Source organism: Ips typographus, linkage group LG15 (assembly GCF_016097725.1).
Source record: "Ips typographus isolate SLU linkage group LG15, UJ_Ityp_2.0, whole genome shotgun sequence".
NCBI lineage: Eukaryota > Metazoa > Arthropoda > Insecta > Coleoptera > Curculionidae > Ips > Ips typographus.
Window position 1 is genome coordinate 2624187 of NC_138436.1, and position 23316 is coordinate 2647502.

At 36.7% G+C, this 23316-nt stretch overlaps 1 protein-coding gene across 1 annotated transcript; it reads right to left on the reverse strand.

Annotated features, from left to right (window-relative positions):
• Window positions 1-5460: 5460 nt before the first annotated feature.
• On the reverse strand, window positions 5461-6099 carry LOC145738376 (uncharacterized). Its single transcript, XM_081993197.1, has 3 exons — window positions 5901-6099; window positions 5531-5814; window positions 5461-5469 (listed from the first exon to the last, which is right to left on the reverse strand). The coding sequence occupies exons 1-3, from the start codon at window positions 5962-5964 to the stop codon at window positions 5461-5463; spliced, it is 357 nt and encodes a 118-aa protein (XP_081849323.1). The 5' UTR covers window positions 5965-6099.
• Between the last annotated feature and the right edge of the window lie 17217 nt (window positions 6100-23316).

Genomic DNA, 23316 nt, shown 5'->3' on the forward strand with positions numbered 1-23316 from the left:
TTACCTCCTCCAAGAGGCGTTCGGTCTCACGGGCTTTCTGTGACAGAGTTAACACATCGTAAAAGTCGGTCGGCCGGACCATCTGTCTTAATTGTGGTGTCATATTGCGGTACAACCAACGTAACTCCTGTTCAGGTGTTATACTCCCATGTCGGCGGATCATAGTTTGTAAGTCAGTGAAGTACAGACTGACAGATTCCCCTTGTTTTTGCAATCTGCGGCTTATCTGCGCCTCAAGATCATCATAGTAATCCAGAGGGTAATAAAAAGTGCGGAAATCAGCCTCAAATTGCTGCCACGTCGCCCAACGGTGCCGGTTGTTTCGGAACCACAATAGCGCATTACCACGCAACACCATAGGTAATTGCGGCACTAATAAATCGGGATGGATTTGATTAGCGGCGCAAATCTCCATTAATTGCTCCAGGAAAGCAACAGGATCATCCTGTTCATTAAAGTAGACTTTCCAGTCTTGAACTCGAAAATACATGGTTGTTTGCCGGTTCAGGGTCGGCGTGGGTTCCGGCAGACAGGAAAGTGGCTTTGTTAACGCCTCATTGGCTGTGGTCATGGGCGGTATCCAGGGATAAGTCACCGGTAAAGTCAAAGATAAAGGGGGGGCTCGGGAACCGGAAATCGGTAGAGTTGTATGAGCCGAAGTGAACGTTAGGGCGGTATTGCAACTGGGGATGGGGCGTGAAGTACCCCACGTCGATGGCGTTGTAAAAATGGGGGCGGTCGTCGTAAGTGACTCGGTAACTTTAACTACTACGGTAGTCGGGGGCAAAGTTACTGTGGTAGCGGTCAGTTCGGTATAAACTGCAGGGAAAGAAAATGGTGCAGTTTTGACTATTGGGGTTGATTCTCCACCCATTAAATAAGCAATTAGGCGTTTTCTTAACACCTCTGTGGTGCCACTGGTGTCTAATCCAATCTTGGATAATTCAACGATCAAAGCATCTTTCTTTAGTTGGCATATTATCGCGATTTTGGAGTCAAGGGGTTCGGTGGCACCGGCGGTAGGTTCGAACGGTAAATCCTCTCTCTGTTCGGTATTCATGATAGGATATTACAGGAACAGGGGGCTACTCTATTTGTGGATCTAAATAGCAACTAACAAGCTAACTAGCAACCAAACCAAAGCAAACATGCGTAACAGGCCGGCGGTGTAAAATGTTACAAGCAATGACGTTTTATAATACAGGCGGTCAAGTTATGTTGGGTTTCCCCAACCAAGTTGCACACTCAAAAAAAAAACCAAGTTATTGTACTACTTTTGAAAGAAAAGTACTGTCCCACTGTCACAATCAGAAAACAGAAATACGGTCCCTGCTCGGGCGCCAATTTTGTGACGCTATTTATTCGGGAGTTCGAATTAAAGTATGTTCTAGAACAAAAGTTAATGAGAATTGCCTCGGGCGCCACCTGGTTTTAAGAAAGTATTTAGAGTTTTCGAAATGTGAACCAGGAAACACAATTCGTATGCCTTGGTAGCTTTTAAACAGCTGGAGACAAGGTTCCCGACAATCTGTGGTAACAGTGGTTCAGTTCGTGAGAACGCAAATAAAAGCCAAAAGTACCAATCAACTAACGTATATTCTCTGTGATTAACTTAAAATGCCAGCAAACTTAACTAAAGCAAATACTTATGCAAACAAGCGTATCTTAAATCCCCCCTCCCCTCAATTAAACAAGAACGAGAGTGAGAGTGTGCAACTTAGTTACGGTACGGGTCGGATGCGATGCAAAACAGGCCAACGGTATAATGCAGAAAGTTAAAGCCACGCAGTGCAATGAATGTTACAGGTACAAAATGAATCAAAGTTAATTACAGGGTCAATGCAGGTCTACGTTTACAACTAAGCAATTAACCGTCCTAGTGCAAATAAAGTTACGGTGTCACGGGTCGGTAAAAGGGTTGGGAAAGGGTATTACTGAACCACCCGGTCTATACGAGCCTTGTAGTGGTTCTTGTTGGCAATAGGATGTAGAAACTTGCCTCCTACGCCCGGTCTAGCGAACCATGTAGCGTAGTCAACAAAAGACAGGGCCAGGAAGTGCGGCCGGACTACTAAATGACACAAACGCCCGGTCTAGCGAACCATGTAGCGTTTGTGTTGAAGATGGAACTATCGTGTAGCGCCCGGTCTAGCGAACCTCGACGTTACAGAGTGAACTAGGGCCGGAAATTGGCCTATCGGGGAAAAGTATACAAACACCCGGTCTAGCGAACCATGTAGTGTTTGTATAGAAGCCTACAGTGCCGGATCTATGGCGTAGCACCCGGTCTAGCGAGCCACGATGCTACTGAAGTAAAAGGGCCGGAAAAATGGCCGGGCTGGGAATAACGGTGCAAACGCCCGGTCTAGCGAACCATGTAGCGTTTGCAATGAAAACAGGTGACGTGAACGTTACAGCAGCGCCCGGTCTAGCGAACCACGACGCTACAACAAACGGCGGTACAGGGTTGGAGTAAACAGGGAACGAACACCCGGTCTAGCGAGCCTCGGTGTTCAAATAACAGGTACACAGTGCACTAGGAGAGCTAACCACTAAACAGGTATACTTACTGTGTTGCGGCGGTGCTGCTGGGAGGTTGAGATGTTGCTCGGGGGAGCTAGCGATCTCAACAGAGAACGAACTGGCGGCGCACGCCAGTTTTATAGACAGTCTGATTCCCCACTTTCGGGTAGTGGGAAACACGGCCCTACTCGAGTGACGCGTACTGAAACGCAGTACTGCAGGAAAACGGTACGCTTCGGCCAACCTAGCCAGCTACGTCAACTCGCGAATTACAATTACAAGGAAAGTCGTAAACCACTAATTTCCTATTACGCGCTATTATACTGCAGCGTTGTTGTAAACCCTGTAATTCTACCAATGGTTTCCAACAAGAATGGTAAAAATTGGACTGGCCAATCCTGAGAAAATATAATAATTTAATAATACGGCTTATCGTATTTTGGCAACGTACTAACACGGGTCACTTTACTAAACGGCTTCTATTAATAGATCCCTTATCTGCTTATCGCCGCAAATCCAACGGTACTAACGGACGGCTTAGTAAACCAAACAGAAAAATATTCGTAACTTCGTTACACGTTTCAGAATTGTTGTTATTTTTGCAAAATTTACCTTAAAGAAATAAAATAAATGCAAAAATGATACTGATCGAAATACAAATGTTGGATTAAGTCTATTGCCTTATTTCATTGTAAAATAAAAAGGTGCAATATACAATTCAGTAAGACATTATAAGAACATTATGCTATTTCCATAGCTATATATACAAAAGGATACTTCCTTAACAGAAAAAAAGCGCAAATGTTATAATGGCATTTTAGACATTCAGAGCCTTATACATTAAAATCATTGATTTCAATTTAATCATCATTGAAAGTAATTATCTTAAATCCGTAATGAAAATATATTTATTTCCTTTTTAATTATAAATTTATACAAATTAAATATAGTCAATGATTTTATAGTATCTTAGTTGTGTCCGTCAATCATCCATACGGTGGCGTATCATTCAAATGTACCTAATAAATGTGTTCAGTAAAGAAATTTTGTTTTAACTGTTATATAAAAGAAAAAGACAATTTATGATAATTGCTTCATTCAAATTAATTTAACTTCATTATTATTTGCTATAAACAACGAACAAAGGGAAATATTTTTACTAATTTTAAAAAATTCACAATTATTTTCCTGAAATGCATGGCGGGCCAATGTTCTTCATTGACCACCGTGCTTCCATAACAATTAGGTACAAAAAACCACCATTTTAACAGAGGGGTCCTATAAGATGTGCGCAATCAATAATCGTGTCAAAAATAAAAGTTACAATGGCGTTATAAAGGCTTAATGACCATTTTAACAGGGACCCCCTAATAACAATAATTTGTGCAATAAACAAAATTGTGCAAATAGTTACAATGGTGTTTTAAGGGCTTTATGCTCTTCTATATCTAACATTCACAAAATCAAAAATGCCCATTATTGTAACAATAAAGATTACATAAAAATTGCGCGATCAATTTTTTCTAGGTTTTTTTTTATATTAGCGACCTTGTTTCCTATTTGCACACAGAGTGTGTTGAGAAATACTGCATGACAGGTGAGTTTATATTACTATTATGTGTAGGTAACTATTATTATGTTGTAGTATTGTAGCTTTTTGCATCATTTGTAAATTTAGTGCAATTGTGAAAAATTTTACATATAATAATAATAAAAGCGTTGCGATTTTAATTAATTCATTAATATGTTACAGCTTCCATTACAACGGAATGAAGCAAAGAAACAAATGGAACAACTTGATACTTTCAGCACAGTCTTTCAATCGAGTTGATAGCCACATAAGAACTCTTGTCTTTGAGTTTGACTAATTTGCTGCAGTTAGGTAAATGCTTTCCAGTCATGTTTTGTCTGCTATTGAATACGAATTTAAAAGTACGTTTTCCTATAATTTTACATTTTCTATTTATGTGATGCAGCCAGCATAAAGGAGGAAAGGCACCACCACCACCGTACCAGCAACAATGACCTGTTTATCCGTTGCTCGACAACCGCTTATATAGTGCAGGCTAAAAGTTTAAATTTTCGCATTTTTGTTCGTGTTTAACAACAAAAGGGCTCAAACTAGAGATCTGAAAAAAATACAGAAAACTAGTTCGTGATAGGTACTACAACTTTCATTATTACGATTTTTCAATCAAATCAACCGTACAGACGCAAAAAAATCAAAACAGGGTTTTCCCATGTTAATCTCCTATGTCCAGGGTGCTTTTGGACACCTGGTATATCCATTTAAAAAAAATGGACTTTTTGCAGTTTTTTTATCTGTCCGACTAAAAGGTTAATATTAACCACACTGTAGGTTTTTTTCATTTTTTGTGTCTGGGCTTTTCAACCATGTAGTATTGTCTAACTGAAGACAAAAGGTCACATCAGCAAAACTGTCAGGACTTGAGAAATTAATTAAAGTTTAGACCACCGTTTTGCTGACAAGTTCACCATTTTTATAAAATATCTAAGAAACGGTGCGATAGGTATAGGGAAGTATTAACAATTAATTACTAGCCTTCTTGCGAGGAATTCAAAAATGAGATTAAAAACAGACTTCCATTTGAAAATCAAAAGTTGGTGTTTATTCTGACTGATCTGGCAACACCGCAAAGTTCAAAATATTTTAAATAGAGAGATTGGACCCAACCTAGGTTACACTCGAAATTTCAACAAAAAATATTGAGTTGTTCTCTAGATACTTCTAATTAACCATCACCGTGAATTACCCTATATAGTATATTATTAAACATTCCTAGAAAAAATAAGTTTCAAAATTGTTGCTGTTCTGGTGGCTGTAACGAGTTGGCAGTAAATAAAGCAAACATGGTATTTTCAAACAATTTTATTCTTAACAATCTTAACTTAGTATTTTCCTTAGGAGGGCTACAACTAATTGGTCTGCAAAAAGAAGAAAATAGTTATTATTTAAAAAATATATGCTTTATTGCTGAAAGCTTACTATTGGTAAGTCGAAGGCCACCACCACGGCCTCCTCGCCCACCACCACGGCCTCCTCGCCCACCTCCACGGCCTCCTCGCCCACCTCCACGGCCTCCTCGCCCACCTCCACGCCCACGGCTCCGGCCCCAACCTCCCCAGCCTGGATTGCCAGCTGCACCTGCAGGGCCACTAGCACCTGCAAGTGCCCCCTGCACTTGCAGGTGCAGGGGGGCACGCTGGTCTGTTGACCAGGCTCGGGCCGCTGCGGGCGTGGTTGTTCCTCCACTTCCTCCACCATCGAATCTGCAAAAAAAAAAAAATACAAATTTTTCCGATTTATTTAAGTTTTGGTCGTGCGCTAATTTGTTGTAAATGTTAATTCTACATACCATCGGACAACAAAATGTCCTCATCCTCTTCAGGGATGGATGCCAGACTAAATTCTGGCATCATCCCTTCACCCCCATTCCCAGTATTATTTTCGCTCCTGAAACAATTTGGTAATGTAATTGAAAAGCGGGTAATTTAAACAACCAACAATGTAGTCTAGTCTAGTGATCGACCGATATGAAATTTTGGACCCATACTGTTTTTCCTTCCCAAAATTGGTAGCTTTTAATTATTTATAAAAAAATGTATATTAATTAATATTTTATACATATATCGGCCGCTATATCGGTATCGGTATCGGTCGATCACTACTAGTCTAATTTTACTAAATTAAACGCGAAATTTCTTTGAAAGAAATCTAGCGGTTTCTTTCAATTTGCCAGCAATTTAGTTACTTAACACCAGATATCATTGATGCTAGACCAGTATTTAATTACTTACATTTTTCCAGCAACTCTTAACCCACAGCCTCTGGCTGACTCCACCAACCAAATAAAAATGAATGCACTATCGAGCAAAATAACTGACGCCGGACAAAATTGGAATGGCCGAAACTTTAAAATAAACAAAGACAAAAGACAAAAATTATAAGAAAGACGAAGAACGAACATTTTTGACCGTTACACAAAGCGTGCCGACTTTTTTTATTTTCTCGCGACACCAAGTCTTTCAGAGTGGAGAACTTTTGTCGGCAAATTAATCCGTGCTTTCCGCGAATTTTTTAAATCTGAATGTCATATGCGCTGGCTTGCTAGACTAGGAAATTCAAAATTGCCACCCTCTGACGGGGTGTAAGGAGGTCTCACTACCCTCTAAAGATACATCATTATTAGCCCTATAAATGTACCAAAGGGGGTTGTGATACTATGATTAGTTTTGGATTAATTTGAATCTGAATATCGTATGCGCTGGCTTGCTAGACTAGTGAATTCAAAATTGCCGCCCTCTGACGGGGTGAAAGGAGTTCTCACTACCCTCTAAAGATACATCATTATGAGCCCTATAAACGTACCAAAGGGAATTTTGTCACATTATAATTATTATTCCCATCCAACCAACTTCTCTACGAACGTACAAACATGACCAAAATAACAGAGAGACTTAAACAACTACAAAACAAATGGAAAAATAATCCAAACAACTGGACAATAATAAACCCACTGTGCATAACAAGACCAACCAGACAATCCCGTTACCTCTTTCCCACTACCACCCTACTAGAGCACTTTAACTAAGACTACTTTTTTTTTTTGTAAATAAATTGTAAATAATTAGAATAAGTGAACATGTATGATAAAACTATAAAAAAAATCCCACTGTAAACATAGGCAGAAAGACCAAGTGGTCGATAGCCTTTTTTCTGTTGAAAATAAAGATTGTTTATATATATATATAATTATTATTAGGAATAGTATTATTGAACGCGCTTATACAGGGTGTCCCGCGAGGTAAGGGACAAAATTTCACTACGTGTTCTTTAGGTAAATTCGAGTCGAAAATGTTCTATGAACATGGGTCCGCAAATGCTTCCTTACCAAGATACGATTTTTTTAAGTTTAATAGTTTTATTGTGTTGAAAAGTACAATAACCTCACAAAAATATTTTTTTACAAAAAAAATTAATACCTCTTGGAAAATAACTGTTTATAATAATTGTTCAAAGTGTCCATTTTCCCATTGTAAGCATAGTCTAGCCCTTTTAATGATGTGGATGAGAGCCATTGTAGTTTTCGGCACAAAATCACTATTAAATTTAAAAAAGCATATCTCGGTAAGGAAGCATTTGCGGACCCATGTTCATAGAACATTTTTGACTCGAATTCACCTAAAGAACACGTAGTGAAGTTTTGTCCCTTACCTCGCGGGACACCCTGTATGTAGATCGTAGATGTGGCCACGCTGCAAAACCTGATATACACCATACAGGGTAGGTAAGAAGCCTGTTTGTTGTTGTCCTGTGGATAGTGAAAGAACGAAGTAACTGCTCACAATGTTTATTTAACACATTTTAAGTGAAGAAAAAAATAAGTCCGGCGCCACTGACCAATCGGACATCTTCGGCTCCGGCTTGCTGCCTTCACACCAGTGATTTTAGTGTATAATCTTCGTCAATTAATAGATTATTGTAATATAAATTTAAAAAACTACAATTATTTTATGCTGCATGCATGGCAATTTTTTTGACAACACGACAAAAAGCTAGTAATGCATTAGTGACAAGCTGACAGCTGACAAGTCCGAAGTTTAAGGCGTATTTTAACGGCAGTACTAACCTGAGTTTTAAGTTGTAGTAGCATAGGGCGTCTTTTTTCATCAGAATGAGTTAAAATAAGACAGGCATTTAAACACTCCAGTAAACACTGACGCCAAAACACGCCTTTAGTTGACATCGCAAATCGCAACACAACAGAAATGACAGATCGAACATATTCAGCCGAGTTTGGGATAAAGCGATACGCTGCATGACGTCACAGTGGGTGCTCGGGTGTACAATATGCAATTAAAACCCAGTGGATACAGCCGTTGTCCATGGTTTGGGTCTTGTTAACTTTAGGTATCCACGAATTACGCGTTGTTTCTTTTTTTTTAACATGTAGATTATGGCTTATACAGGGTTTTTCAATGAAAAGTTGCCACCCTGAATATCTTCCAGAATAATTTCTCTGTTAAAAAATGCTAAGACACGTCAACAAAGATTGCAAGGGGGACATCTTTTTACGTAGGATTTGAATTTCTGCCATCAGCCCCTTTGCCGCCATAGCCACCCCCACTAAGTTTTCAAATGGCACCGTACCCTGTGTGGCACATCGTTGGAAAGGGTATTTCATAAGGAATTAATTTCACTATTTTATTTGTACATTTGGTTTGAATTGTTTCTAAATGTTTTATTTAAGTATAATATCCCCGTGTATGCCTTCAAATGAGTGCAACAAAAAAGCAATGACACGGAATCACAAGATCAGCGTGCCCTGATGATGCAAAAATAAATTTGCGAAACGTCGGCTAAACTGTTGTAGTTTGATTCTACGTGAACCCGATCCAACTCCCAAAAAAGAAAAAGCCTCTACTTAATATTATTTTAAGCTAGAGAGCAAGCCAACTGTAATCAGTAAGTCAACAGCCCCACATAACTTTATTTAGTTAAAACTTAACCAAAACACTGCTTGATTTGGTGTTTTTCAAAATCCAATATTAAATTATTTAAACTTGCACATTACAAAAAAATCAATTTGGCCAAAAATAAAGTTCCTAAAATGATAATCTTTCTCTTGGAAACATAAATGACCGGTTTAAGTTAGAGATAATGCTAACAAATCTCTTCTGATTAACCTAAATTCTGCAGCAATCCTTGTATAATAATAACATTTTGTGCGCCGGTTTCTTTTCTAGATACATTTTTAACTATGCTTGACTTGCTCTAATAATTATCGTGTTCGACAAGTACTGTCAAATAATGACATTTCATAAAACTTCTCATTAACTCAAAGCCAACTAAAGTAGAATTAGTTTTTATTGAATTATTTTGTCATTTATGAAGCAACTCATAAGTTATTAGACATCACTAAAATCAGAATAAAACGTACTATTTGGTGGGCTAAAAATCCAATATGGCGCCCATAAGAAAAAAGAAAATTGATGATGACTGCCAAAAAACGAAACGTCGTGTGGCAAATTTGAATCCATCATCGAATAGCTACGAAAAAGTGGCAATAAAAAGATGATTTTAGTTTTGGGATATCTCTTCAAATAAGGTAAGAAATAAATAAAAACAAAAAATCTAATTTTCAGATTTTTTCGGATATCTTCGGAAGCACTGGAAAAATTAAAATTTTTCAAACGGCATTTGGTTGAGATTTAAATTGCGCAACTTTACCCCAATTTAAACTATCTCGTATCTCTTATGGTTTCTGAGATCCCAATGGTGAGGGTCGAATTAGAATTACCCTGTATAGTACATATTTCAAAAATGCTTTGTTAAAGAAATACAGGGTGTTTGGAAGAAAATCATTTATTTCTTCAGTATCGGTAACAGTTTACAAGCAAATTCATAATGCACATTGATAGAAAAATTGGTATGTTTTTTCTAATAAATCAGTAAAATGTGAATTTGTTATTTTCTCGAAAACTGTGACAGGTACAGAAAAAACTAAAGAGACCTCGAAGGAGGCAAAAAAGTTTCTAAATGAATAGGAAATTTTAACATTTTATAAAAAAATCATTGGGGCACCAGAAAAAAGTTTGTGGAGAAAGGAGGCCTTAAACAATAACACTAAACTAACACTCAAGTTGTCGCGCACTTACAATAATAATTAACCTCAATTCGGAACGCACTCTGTTTGTAAAGTATAGTGTGTATCGGGCAAGACGTCATTATTGAAAGATCGACATTTGACAGTGCATGTGTGTAAACCAGACTGGTAGAGAACCTAAAAAAATAATGTGTCTTTTTTTGGCGGAAAAAAGTAGAGGTTGCAGAAAATAAAGAATTTAGTAATTGGCTCGTTAAATTTAAATAGTGGAGTTTTATTGCCTCAAACCGGTGGTTTGTGTTCGCGAAGTCCACACAAGTATATCATTTATTTCATAACAAAGCATTTTTGAAATGTGGTCTATACAGGGTGTTACAAATTTGATGCAAAAGCATTGCTATCTCAGAAACTATAGTTGATAGAGCTTTAGTTAAAAAAAAAAGCAAAGTTGCGCATTTTATTGCTAAATAATTTGGTAAAAAAAAATCAAAAATGTTTTATTACTTCCAGAGATATCCGACAAAAGCCGAAAAGGTCAAATTTCTATTTTATTTTTTTACCACTTCATTACCGATTATTTTGTAAAATCAATAGCACCTTCTGGAGGCACTTTTTTATGCTCTTCAAGAAAACAGCTTTAGTTTTCAGCTCCGACGTTTCGTTTTTTAGATATCATCATCAACTTCAATTTTTCAAATACCGACCTAAACTTTTTATTTCGTTTTTTAGTAGCTACAGACCTTCTGAAACCAATGATGTGTCACACTTGTCAAAAAGTATACCTTGTGTACTTAAGTACCTGTTTTTTTTTTGTGTGTATTACGTACTTGGTACTTAAAGTTTTTTAAATAAATTAAGCAATTGAAATTGATGTGTTGTCATAATAAGTAGATAATTTAGTTTGATATAATTTAATAATTAGGTTCATTGCTCCTTCGAAAAAAAGAGAGAAATTTATTTATAAAAATAATTGTTTTTGGTGAATTATTTATTTTTCAGATACTCACATGTTTGAATTTGAGGTTGAGTTTTGATGAAATAGCTTAAACTTTATTTTTAGTGTTAAAAAAGCAAAACCTAAATCTTAAGTCATAACAATCTAAATTATCTACTCATTATGAAAACATATGAATTACAAATGCATTAAAAAAAAAACAAGTACCTTTGCCTCCATTTAACCAAAGCTCTAGCAACTATAGTTTCTGAGATAGCAATGTTAATGCCTTGAATTTGTAACACCCTGTATATTTTTGGGTCTGGTGCGATATAGGTGCAACCGTATTTTGCAAACCGTTTTTTTTTATGAAATTTATGTCATGTTGTTTATTTAACTTAGTTCTACCCAAAAACGGGTGGTTGGAGATGTTTGTTGGGAAAAGAATAGTAAAAAAACGCCTTTGAAAGTGGTCAGGTTACACCAAGTACATGAAGGGTTTAATAGTTAAATAGCTTAAAAATTTGTAAATTAAATAAGTATTTTTAGTTTTTACATGCAAAGTGACACTTTACTATCTATAATTACAGTTGACAATGTTAACCTTTGTGTCAGATTGGTACAAGGGGAAATGTTTATTTTTTGTAAATGTATTGAAAAAGATGCATGGTAACCTAGTGCTAACCATAGTGGCCAATTCATATATGTAGCAATAATTATTAAGATCTCAAAAAGAGAAAAAATATGGAAACTTCCATTTTAAGAAATTAAAAATTAATTTTTAGAATGACTAATTTTGAACAGAAAAACAGTTCTGTTTGACAACATTGCTAGGGTTGTTAGGCACCAAACAAATAACAAAATGTTCAACAATCAGGCTGGTGGTGCTGGTATGAGATTGTGGTTCAATTTACCAAAATAAGGGTGGAAGTGATTCATCCACCCTTATTTTGGTAAAAGTGTCAAATTTCAGATTTTTAAGCTGATTGGTTACCTTTCAAAGTACATTTAAGTCAGGACTAAACTAGCCAAGTAGGGATCTCGTGGAAAACCGGATAATTTCCACAGTTTTCAACTTAAAATTTTGAAATTTGGTGTACCTCTAAACTAACCGAATTCCTCAAATCTGGCGTTGATAGAATTTCTATTTTCGACATTGGACGCCACCTTCACTTGTCAAAAATACGCCAATTTTGAAAGAACATGATTTTTTCATTTTTTATCGAAAAGTATCACCTTTGGCGACATCTGTGTCAAATTTCAGATTTTTAAGCTGATTGGTTACCTCTCAAAGTACATTTAAGTCAGGACTGAACTAGCCAAGTAGGGATCTTGTGGAAAACCGAATAATTTCCACAGTTTTCAACTTAAAATTTTGAAATTTGGTGTACCTCTAAACTAACCGAATTCCTCAAATCTGGCGTTGATAGAATTTCTATTTTCGACATTGGACGCCACTTTCACTTGTCAAAAATACGCCAATTTTGAAAGAACATGATTTTTTCATTTTTTATCGAAAAGTATCACCTTTGGCGACATCTGTGTCAAATTTCAGATTTTTAAGCTGATTGGTTACCTCTCAAAGTACATTTAAGTCAGGACTGAACTAGCCAAGTAGGGATCTTGTGGAAAACCGAATAATTTCCACAGTTTTCAACTTAAAATTTTGAAATTTGGTGTACCTCTAAACTAACCGAATTCCTCAAATCTGGCGTTGATAGAATTTCTATTTTCGACATTGGACGCCACTTTCACTTGTCAAAAATACGCCAATTTTGAAAGAACATGATTTTTTCATTTTTTATCGAAAAGTATCACCTTTGGCGACATCTGTGTCAAATTTCAGATTTTTAAGCTGATTGGTTACCTTTCAAAGTACATTTAAGTCAGGACTAAACTAGCCAAGTAGGGATCTTGTGGAAAACCGAATAATTTCCACAGTTTTCAACTTAAAATTTTGAAATTTGGTGTACGTCTAAACTAACCGAATTCCTCAAATCTGGCGTTGATAAAATTTCTATTTTCGACTTTGGACGCCACCTTCACCTGTCAAAAATACGTCAATTTTGACAGAACAGCACAAAGGGATAAGGTTTTTAAACTCCCCCAAAGTAATTACGTTGAAATTCGTGCACATGATAAGTTTTCTGGGACGTTTTAAGAAGAAAAAAACCAACAAAAAAGTTGAGGAAAAAGGGCTTAACACTTAGTCAACTGGCAATATAGCAGTTTGCCAAGTTGTTCTCATCAAGGCGCTACGACCCGGCTGTATTTTAATTTTAAAGTTTACGAACACTTTTTAAATTATCTGATTTCAGAAAACCGGAATCGTCTACCGACCTCCCTGTTTTTTTTTAAAGTAAAAATATTAAAATTGTTGTCTTTAAAGTGTGTCTAACTACAAATTGTCAACTTTGGGAGGCCAGATTGTTTTTCTTGGTTAAACAATCAAACCTTAGTTTTATGTCCCAAAAACACTAGTTAAATCAAAATGATTTACTTTATGGGCCGAGTGCCTGACTGGACAAACGTTAACTTTTTTTGCACACAAAAAAAAACGTAGTTTGTTTTTTTTTGAAGGAGGATAGGTAAATGGGGTACACGGTAGCGAAAGTCCAAAAACAAGATGATGAGTTTTCGTCACTTCCTCAAAAAATCGGTACGAAACTCTCGAATCTACCAAGGTAAAATGCAAATATTAAAAACAGTCGAGACTCTTAACAGTCTCTAAAACAACATCAGTAAACTGTCACGATCCTTGCCTCTTCCCGTCGCTAATCTGGGTATGGTTGGAGTCTCCAGGCGATTCCCGACTCCCTCGGTAATCGTTTCCGATCGCGGCGGGTCGCAGCGGGTGCTACGTTGCCCCTGTAGCTGTCACAGAACATTGAGTTCGGATGTCCGGGCATGGATAAATCCCAATCAATTGGGACAGGTAAGTCGTCCCAACTTTGCAGTAAATCTACCGATTGATACAAAACATCCTTGGGGTTCATATTTTATTTCGTTAAATTGATTAAAAACAAAAAGTTAAAAAGGGGTAACTCAGTGTAAGTCCTACTCACAGTCAACTTGCTGTTTTCAACTTAACAAGTCATCATCTGTCAACCCTTATACGACTCCAGCGGGTACCGTAACGTTGATGATGATGATAATCCCTATTTTTAATTAAAAACCCTGTCTAAATTCACATTTAGTCATAAAAAATATTATCAGTTTATATATTTCATAAACAACACAAAAGTAACTAACTAGGTTATTGCCTCTAATGCACCGTGTAACAATAGAATTTGCTAGATTGGAAATACTAACTGAAAGATTTTATTTTACAAAACAAGATTGGGTGGTCACGGGACCTCTTCAAGCCACTCGGTGAATGCCCCAGGCTAACTACTCACGGAGAGTGGTGTAGGTTAACAAGCTAAATTTCAATGGCGCCACCCACTTTGCACCGTCGTGTAGGGCTTGAGAAGAGCAGTAAACGAACGCTAAAGCGGGAAATCCCCAAACGCTAGACCAAATATCAGTAATGCAAAATACAAATCCTAAATAATACCACCAAGTACCCCGTTTTATGGCAAAGGCCTCTTCTTTATTTAAAAACAATATTACCGACTGTCAAAAATCAAAAGTATACGATTTATGTACTCAGTGATAATTCAGAACCTAACCTTAAAATGTCAAGTTTAAAAGCACAGCAATATGTACCACATGTTGTGTATGCTATTTATAATCATATCATTTTACAAAAGGGAGGGTAAATGGATATTTTAATGATGGGCTCAAAGTTGGGTATTTGGGAATACGGAACCTTAACTACGGTACAAGTCTGGATAGGTGAGTGTTAAATTGTGTTCACAGAAGGTTGGCAAAAGAAAAAAAGTAACCTTCAATCAAATATTTTAGATCAAATTAGACAAACTTGTGCTTTCAGGCAGCACTGGACCCCAACTAAATGCATTTAGTGTGAGCTTACAAACCCAAAAATCTTAGTAAGCACACTCTCACTGGTAATGGAAGATGTCAAAGTTCCTTATTACTACTATATATCGACTGCTTGTGCTCAATGGTGAATCAGAGACCAGGAAATTGTGTTTGCAGCCTGCAGATCTGCTTATGACTAGACTGACCTTATTTCAAGATTGCTAATACTCCCTGGACACTTCAGTTAATGCTGCACAGGCAGGCCTAATGTGTCAATTAATCAGGACAGCTTAAACTCTCAACAAGGGCTGATTGCAAGTGTATGTGCTGGTGTTCGTTGAGTTGGTGATCGATTGTTGTGATTGTGTCAAGTGCTGATTTCCTTGTGGAGCACCGGAGGTAAAAGTGGGAAAGGAAAAAGCCTAGAAAACATGTTCTAGTTACAATGACCGTCAAGCACGTTAGGATTGACAATAGCAACCTACATTAAGTGAGTACTTATAAGCACAATTGCAACTTAAACTTACCCGAGTTGTTGATGGGCTTTTCCTGGTAATACAAAATAGGAATTTACCAAAGTCTTTTCTTTAAATCCCCAAGAAGGTATTTTAGAAACTTAATCCTATAATATTTTAAAGACTGACGAACCTACTTTGATTTGAAAAATCCGCTCAAGCGTTAATGTCCACCATGTGGAATCAAAATCCAAAAAGAAAATGGCAGTTTGCCTAAACTAGATTCTAGACCATTTTTAAGTTAAGCTGCAATTGGTCAAAATAGTCACCTGTAATAAAACTATTTTACCATTGGTCATTAATTTGACTCTGACTGACTTTTGAACTCTAAATATGACAGAATACAAAACCACAAAATCAATACATCAATCAATACAGTCAACCGTCGCTGAACCATCATGTCAATGTCAAACCAGAGAATGTTTACATGTATTTATTTATTGAAATTAAAGTTTTATGTTATTACTATCTTTAATGTTAGATTACTTTAGAAGAAGTGAAACATTTTGCTTACTTGCTCAGATAGTGTGTGAATTAGTTTAAAAAAAAGGTAATTTGTGACAGCCGGCCTACTGTAAATTGCAGTAGAATAGCAAAATGTAAGTACCCCCCCAAAATCAAAGAAAACAAACCTTTTGCCAAAAAAAAACCCGTAACAACCGCCAGCACGTCACCGGGCAACCAGGTACCAGACGCAGCGTCAGCAGGAAAATCACCAAACCTTCCAATGTGGAGCACAGAACAATATTGGTCAGCACTTATTATTTTAATTCAATTTGTTTATAACGTTTGTTAATTTGTATAAATAGTTGTTAACTGTTAAATAAAAATCAGTATTAATCCAACAGCGGTTCTTACTCAACCTTCCAACCTAAACAACAATAAACTACCAAGTATCCTGAGCAATCTTCCTGAATTCCATTACAGGAATTTACAAACCCCAAATGAATTTTATGAAAATTAATTAACAAAAATCAAGAACACTGGAGCAGTCTACCGACTTCCCTGCTTTAACTTAATTAAAAGAAAAGCAAAACCTTTAAAATGATTTCAAAACTCGACTTTGGGATGCCAATTGGTTTTTGGAGAAACCAACAAATCTTAGGTTTACTCAAAAACAAATAGACGAACTGGACCAATTTTTATTCGTGCAATTTGGGTCAGAGAGTGGCCCGTATTTAATTAACTTTACTTTTAACAACTTTCAACCAGACGATTTCCCCGTTTAGGTGGCTTGGAATTTGGAGATTCGGTTAAGGAAAAATAAGGCGGTGTGGGGGAAAAAGGGACACGTATTGTTGTATTGTCCACCACGTCCCGATCACTTCCCGACGCGGCACTAAATTTGGACAGACCTTGTTCACTTCCCGGTTTCACTATTTTCACTGACGGCGGAAAAACGGACACGTATTGTCCACCACGTCCCGATCACTCCCGAACACTTCCCGACGCGACTTACGCGGCACTAAATTCAGACAGACCTTGTTCACTTCCCGGTTTCACTATTTTCACGGCGGAAAAAACGGACGCCCTGGAAATACAATGAAAAAACGATTCTACACGCACTTCACTAACACTTCCCTATCCCTAAAGAAAATCGACAAATCGTCCCACGTTGTCCTGGATGGAAAATCGACGAATCGTCCCACGATGTCGATAAAATCCTCACTCTCGAAGCCCCTGACGTTCGATGAAGTTGAATTTGAATGAATGTTACGGTTCACATTCATGACACTGACAATTTTGGAGTTCAGCCGCCATAGAAATTTTGCCAATTCCAGGATACGCCCTTTTTATATCCGGACAAAACCTCATAAATCGACCCGTCACCGATTGAATGTCCCCCAAAATGTTCTGACGATACATCCACTCTCCAATGTAAGCGTCTGAATGGATGATACTCGTGCAGACTCCCATGTCGTTTTTTAGCCCTCTCCATGCCCTTTCGATATTCTGCGTGTGATATCGAAGGGGTACTAAATTAGGACCTGGTGCTGGTCCGGTGAAATCATCCAAGCATTCATCACTGAACCGCCCTTCGGCCACCCAAATGGGATCCAATGGTCTTGCTGGTCTGACGAACTCCACCGAATGATTTACTGTCCCATGTCCAGAAAAAGCTTCACCACAAATCCGATATGCCCTCCATTCGTCGGAACATATGAAGCTATTCACATCAATGAAGTCTTGCATTATCGGAATAAGAGTGTCTCGAGTACGATTTTCCACCAAAACCGCAAACCTTTTTTTGGTGGTCCTAGAGATTCCACCGAAGACCCAGTGGTGGTTCCACATTGTTGCCCGTCCAACGTTGTATTTCGACTTGAAGAGGTGAGTCTCATCCACCTCCACAATATCTTGATCGCCCCCTAACTGACGAAAATCATGCCACGCAACTTTTCTGGCCACATCTCTGCAGTACTGGTACCACGCTACTGCAGTGTCTTTGGAAACATGGACGTTTTCCACGGCCGCTACGACTGGTTGCCCCGTCAACCAACAATATACAACACACACAATCGTGCACTTTCCAGAAACGTGTTTTTCGTAGGTTCAAGCCTATGTTTGGCAGGACATCGAAAATTCCACCCTAATTTCCTTCCTCTGTCAGTCGAGTCTTTCATTTCTCGACCGCAATTCACAACTGGACACGTTACGACTTTTGCGTCCCTTGCCGGAATTACGCCCAAATGCTGAAACAGCCGAACTCCTTGGTGATTAGCAGCCCGTTTTTCCTCCTCATTCCAGTCAGTCCCGAGATAAACCCCTAAAGTAAAAATGTCTAGCCTTTCGCCGCCGTTAAACAAATCAACAGGATTCATTTAAAAAAAAAATTTTTGGTAAAAGTGGCACAAAAACAAACACAATACTCAACAACAGCAGTAAAACGCAACGCATCAGTAAAAAGTCTAAACTAGACTCACGTATTTTAACGAAATCTTCATATATTATTCAAAAGAACACCGCCATAGATGTTCAGTGGTCGAGACGTAAAAAAAAAAATCCGCGAAAAGCCGCGTATAAAAATAAATAACTCCCTATTTATTATATTGAAGATTTGCCATTTTTAGACAAATACCTACAAGATTTCTTTAGAAGACTTAGCAAAAAAAAACTTAAAATGATGACATATAATATTTTATTTTTTACATATTACAGCATACTAATACGCAGTACGTTGTAACAGACTAGTAGGCGTGCAATTCGACCTAACCGCACCTATAGTAGGCCCAGACATAGTTCTATCTTTGTCGGGTATCGCCTCGTGCGACGGTGTGAGCCCGAGTTCAGCCCAGTCAACGAGCATTCAAATTCGAAGTTTACAGAATACAATATAAGTAGTTCGGCGATCTTAAAGCGCGCCGACTGCCGGCAAACGCGTCAAAAGGACGTGCTTACTGCCTCGAAAACCGCAGGGGAAGACGGACTAATAATGCGCATTTATGATGGTTTTACTACAGTTTTTTGGGGAAGGTGGAGTTAATTTTGGAATATCTTGGAAAAATTTATTGGAAGAGAATAAAGCGTTCTTCAGTTTAATTTGCAAGATATCTACGGCTTCACTCTGACAACCATTGTATACCTGGTTACTAAATGTCAATTATTCCCTACTTGACTAGTTCAGTCCTGACTTAACTGTACTTTGAGAGGTAACCAATCAGCTTAAAAATCTGAAATTTGACACAGATATCGCCAAAGGTGATACTTTTCGATAAAAAATGAAAAAATCATGTTCTGTCAAAATTGACGTATTTTTGACAGGTGAAGGTGGCGTCCAAGGTCGAAAATAGAAATTCTATCAACGCCAGATTTGATGAATTCGGTTAGTTTAGACGTACACTAAATTTCAAAATTTTAAGTAGAAAACTGTGGAAATTATCCGGTTTTCCACGAGATCCCTACTTGGCTAGTTCAGTCCTGACTTGAATGTACTTTGAGAGGATACCAATCAGCTTACAAATCTGAAATTTGACACAGATATCGCCAAAGGTGATACTTTTCGATAAAAAATGAAAAAATCATGTTCTGTCAAAATTGACGTATTTTTGACAGGTGAAGGTGACGTCCAAGGTCAAAAATAGAAATTCTATCAACGCCAGATTTGAGGAATTCGGTTAGTTTAGACGTACACCAAATTTAAAAATTTTAAGTTGAAAACTGTGGAAATTATCCGGTTTTCCACGAGATCCCTACTTGGCTAGTTCAGTCCTGACTTGAATGTACTTTGAGAGGTAACCAATCAGCTTAAAAATCTGAAATTTGACACAGATATCGCCAAAGGTGATACTTTTCGATAAAAAATGAAAAAATCATGTTCTGTCAAAATTGACGTATTTTTGACAGGTGAAGGTGGCGTCCAAAGTCGAAAATAGAAATTCTATCAGGACTTCGATTTTCAACTTGAAACGTATCGCACGTCTGTTTCGTGGGCGCCATTTTTGTCGCTAAGAAACCACGTTTCTTGAAACGGTGTTCAGAGAAATTTGGAGTTGACGACCGAATTCCGCAGCCGGTCGAGTGGAAATGTGGGGCCTCTAAGTGGAAACGTGGATTCCTAAAGGTCTACGGGGAATTGTCTTGTGCGGTGCACTTCCAGGAGGCGGAAAGGGTGAAAACCTAGGTCAAGACCACGTGGATGTGACAGTGACGGTTATAGTTTCCACGAGGAATGACTATATTTTTCACTCGGATCGTGCCTTTAAGGCGATTTTTAGTCCTATTTATGCAAGCGGGAGAGATGAGAGTTTCTCAGACGCACGCAAGTGCCTCTTCCGCGGATCTTTCGTAATCGTGAATCGCGTAATCGCGTTATTTAATCTGGCTGAACGTCTCACTGACGAGTGGCCATCGTAACCACAACACACACACAGAAATTCTATCAACGCCAGATTTGAGGAATTCGGTTAGTTTAGACGTACACTAAATTTCAAAAATTTAAGTAGAAAACTGTGGAAATTATCCGGTTTTCCACGAGATCCCTACTTGGCTAGTTCGGTCCTGAATTAAATGTACTTTGAGCGGTAAAAAATTAATTTAAAAATCTATAATAATATATTAAAATATAATGATATAAAAATATATTTAAAATTACTTTTTAAAGTTATTTATAGTTCATAAAAATAATTTTCATGGCGTTAAGAGAAAAATATGCCGCCATTAATGTCACAAACACTACTGGGCCGTTTTGGTTTAGATTTATATCTAATAAGTAACAAAATTTTATATTTCAAATATGCATTTATAGCCTTATACGTAACTACAGTTTTTTTATCAGCAAGTTTTTAATTCAAGTAAATAGTTAATGTATACACTTCTTTGTAAGGAACAATAGGATCAAATAACCAGATGATAACTAGTAGTGTATTAATGCCTTATATTTTATATTAAATAAATAAAACCAGAAAATAAACATTTCGGCGATCGACGCAATTTACGACGTGGCGTCGCGTCTATGAACTGTAACAATAGAGTCAAAAGAAGCCGCGGTGCTCCACCATTTGCGTGGGGCATTCTCTGAAATAATTTTTTTTTCGGAATGATTTTAAGATGAAAATAATTTCACCTATAATAATAACGGAACAACCTAGAAGCACTAAATTCAAAATAGGGATTTTGGAGAGTACCGTTTACAGTTTTGAGAAAAAATAAATAAATTTTAACATTATCACGATTATTTGACAGGCAGAGGTCATGTCAAATATTGAATTCCGAGAAGCCACCTACGGCACACTCGAGATATCCCGACTGAACGCTGATATCCCAAATTTCGAGTTTTTATCATAAAAACTGTTAAAGTTAAGGCGTTTTTTACGAAATGCTTTGTTCACAGGAGGAGCCGCACTAAAATATTGACGTAGAAAGCTATCAGGGCTACGTAGACGTTTCAAATTTGGTATGTGAATTATCTATGCTTTTCATCGTTTCCTAAAGCAAAATTTATAAAACCTTTATTTTGACATATATTTGACAGTTCAAGGTCACCTTGGAGATCAAATAGCGAAAAACAGACTTTGGAAAATTCAAGCCCTTTAATTACCCTGCCCATGATTTTGATTGATGATGATACATGATTTTATTAACTTTTTCGTTTTTGTTTTGGGTTCCGGCTTAAAGCTACAACTTTTTATTTAATATTTACTATTTATGTACTGGCAGTTGTCAGTCTATATGTCATGTAATAACCTCCATAAACCATTATAATCACCTTCAATTTTTACAGTGAATACTAATACTTAAACGAAATTTTGTTCTATTAAGTGGGCTTTACTTTTTGCAAAACACTTGGAACCTTATTTTTATAGAAGGTTTTGGATTCTACAAACAATTCTTAACATATTTCATGCAACATACTCCATACTGATATTCAATTGTTTTTAAACAAATGTCAAAAACACTTTTCAAAACTAGGTCCCACAACTTTAACTTAAAAAAATCGAAAAAAATTAAAATCAGCTGTTCAAAATGAACTCTATGGACTGTTACAATAACCAAGACGGTTTATTATCTTTTTAATTTTTTTTTAAAAATGTCAGCAATCATTTTTGGGGATATTAATCTGATTTATTGGTTTCAAATTATCAATATTTACAGGACAATTGTGGTACAAATTGCATGGAACAATACTTAGAATGGTTTGTTTCTGGAATCTAAATTATACAATAATAAAGAACTGTTGCCATTTAAAAGATCAAAAATATTTTAAATACCCAGTTTTTGGGCCCTGTATAATTCCAATTCATATAACACAAGCAGCGGTTAATAAAATTAAAAACATAGGGGTCCGAGAATTTTTGTCAAAAGTCTTTTTAATTTTATTGAACTTAGGCAGCATGCATGTTACAGAAGCACTGTATGTGTAATGTTATCTAAATGCATGTTTAAAGGAACAGTAATAATCTAATCATATGTGTCAATTCTTCAGATCAAATGATGGCTACGAAATTACTTATATGATACAACATTTGTTTATCTAGTACCATGATTGTAAAGCAAACATACAGGGTGTTACAAATTCGATGCATTAGCATTGCTATCTCAGAAAGTATAGTTGATAGAGCTTTAATTAAACGGAGACAAAGTTGCGCCTTTTATTGCTAAATAATTTGGTAAAAAAAAATCAAAAAGTTTCAGTCCAGTTTCATTACATCCGGAGATATCCAACAAAAACCTGAAAACTCAAATTTCTATTTTATTTTTTTACCATTTTAATCAATGGCACCTTCTGGAGGCACTTTTTTATGCTCTTCAAGAAAATTGTTTTAGTTTTCAGCTCAGACGTTACTTTTTTAGATACGAACATCAACTTCAAATTTTCAAATACCGACCTCAACGTTTTATTTCGTTTTTTAGTAGCCACAAAAATATACCTAGTGTACTCATATTATGTACTTGGTATTTTGAGATTTTTAAAAAAATTAAGCAATTGAAATTGATTTGTTGTCATGAGTAGATAATTTAGTTTTATATAATTTAATAATTAGGTTCATTGCTTCTTCGAAAAAGAGAGAGAGGTTCTTATGGTACTTTTCATTTATTAAAAAAAATATATGTTTTTGATTAGTTATTTATTTTTCGGATACTCACATGAGTTATATGGCCATTTCTGATGATCTAATACTAAATAGACATCCTCAGAATAGCTTTGCTAAGTCAGCATTTATTTTCCTATTTATACAGCAGCATTTGTGCATGTAATTAGTCATTAAGATATCTCGCTTGGTTAACGTTCAAATGTAATTTCGTTCGTTTTTATTAAATAAAAGTTTTTTAAAAACAGAAGTTGTATTAATAA

Bases quoted from the DNA above. Each gene is read 5' to 3' on its own strand.
- LOC145738376 (XM_081993197.1), bottom strand. From the start codon at position 5,964: ATGATGCCAGAATTTAGTCTGGCATCCATCCCTGAAGAGGATGAGGAC. The intron at 5,815-5,900 runs GTATGTAGAATT...TTTTTTTTGCAG, and splicing joins GGACATTTTGTTGTCCGATG to ATTCGATGGTGGAGGAAGTG.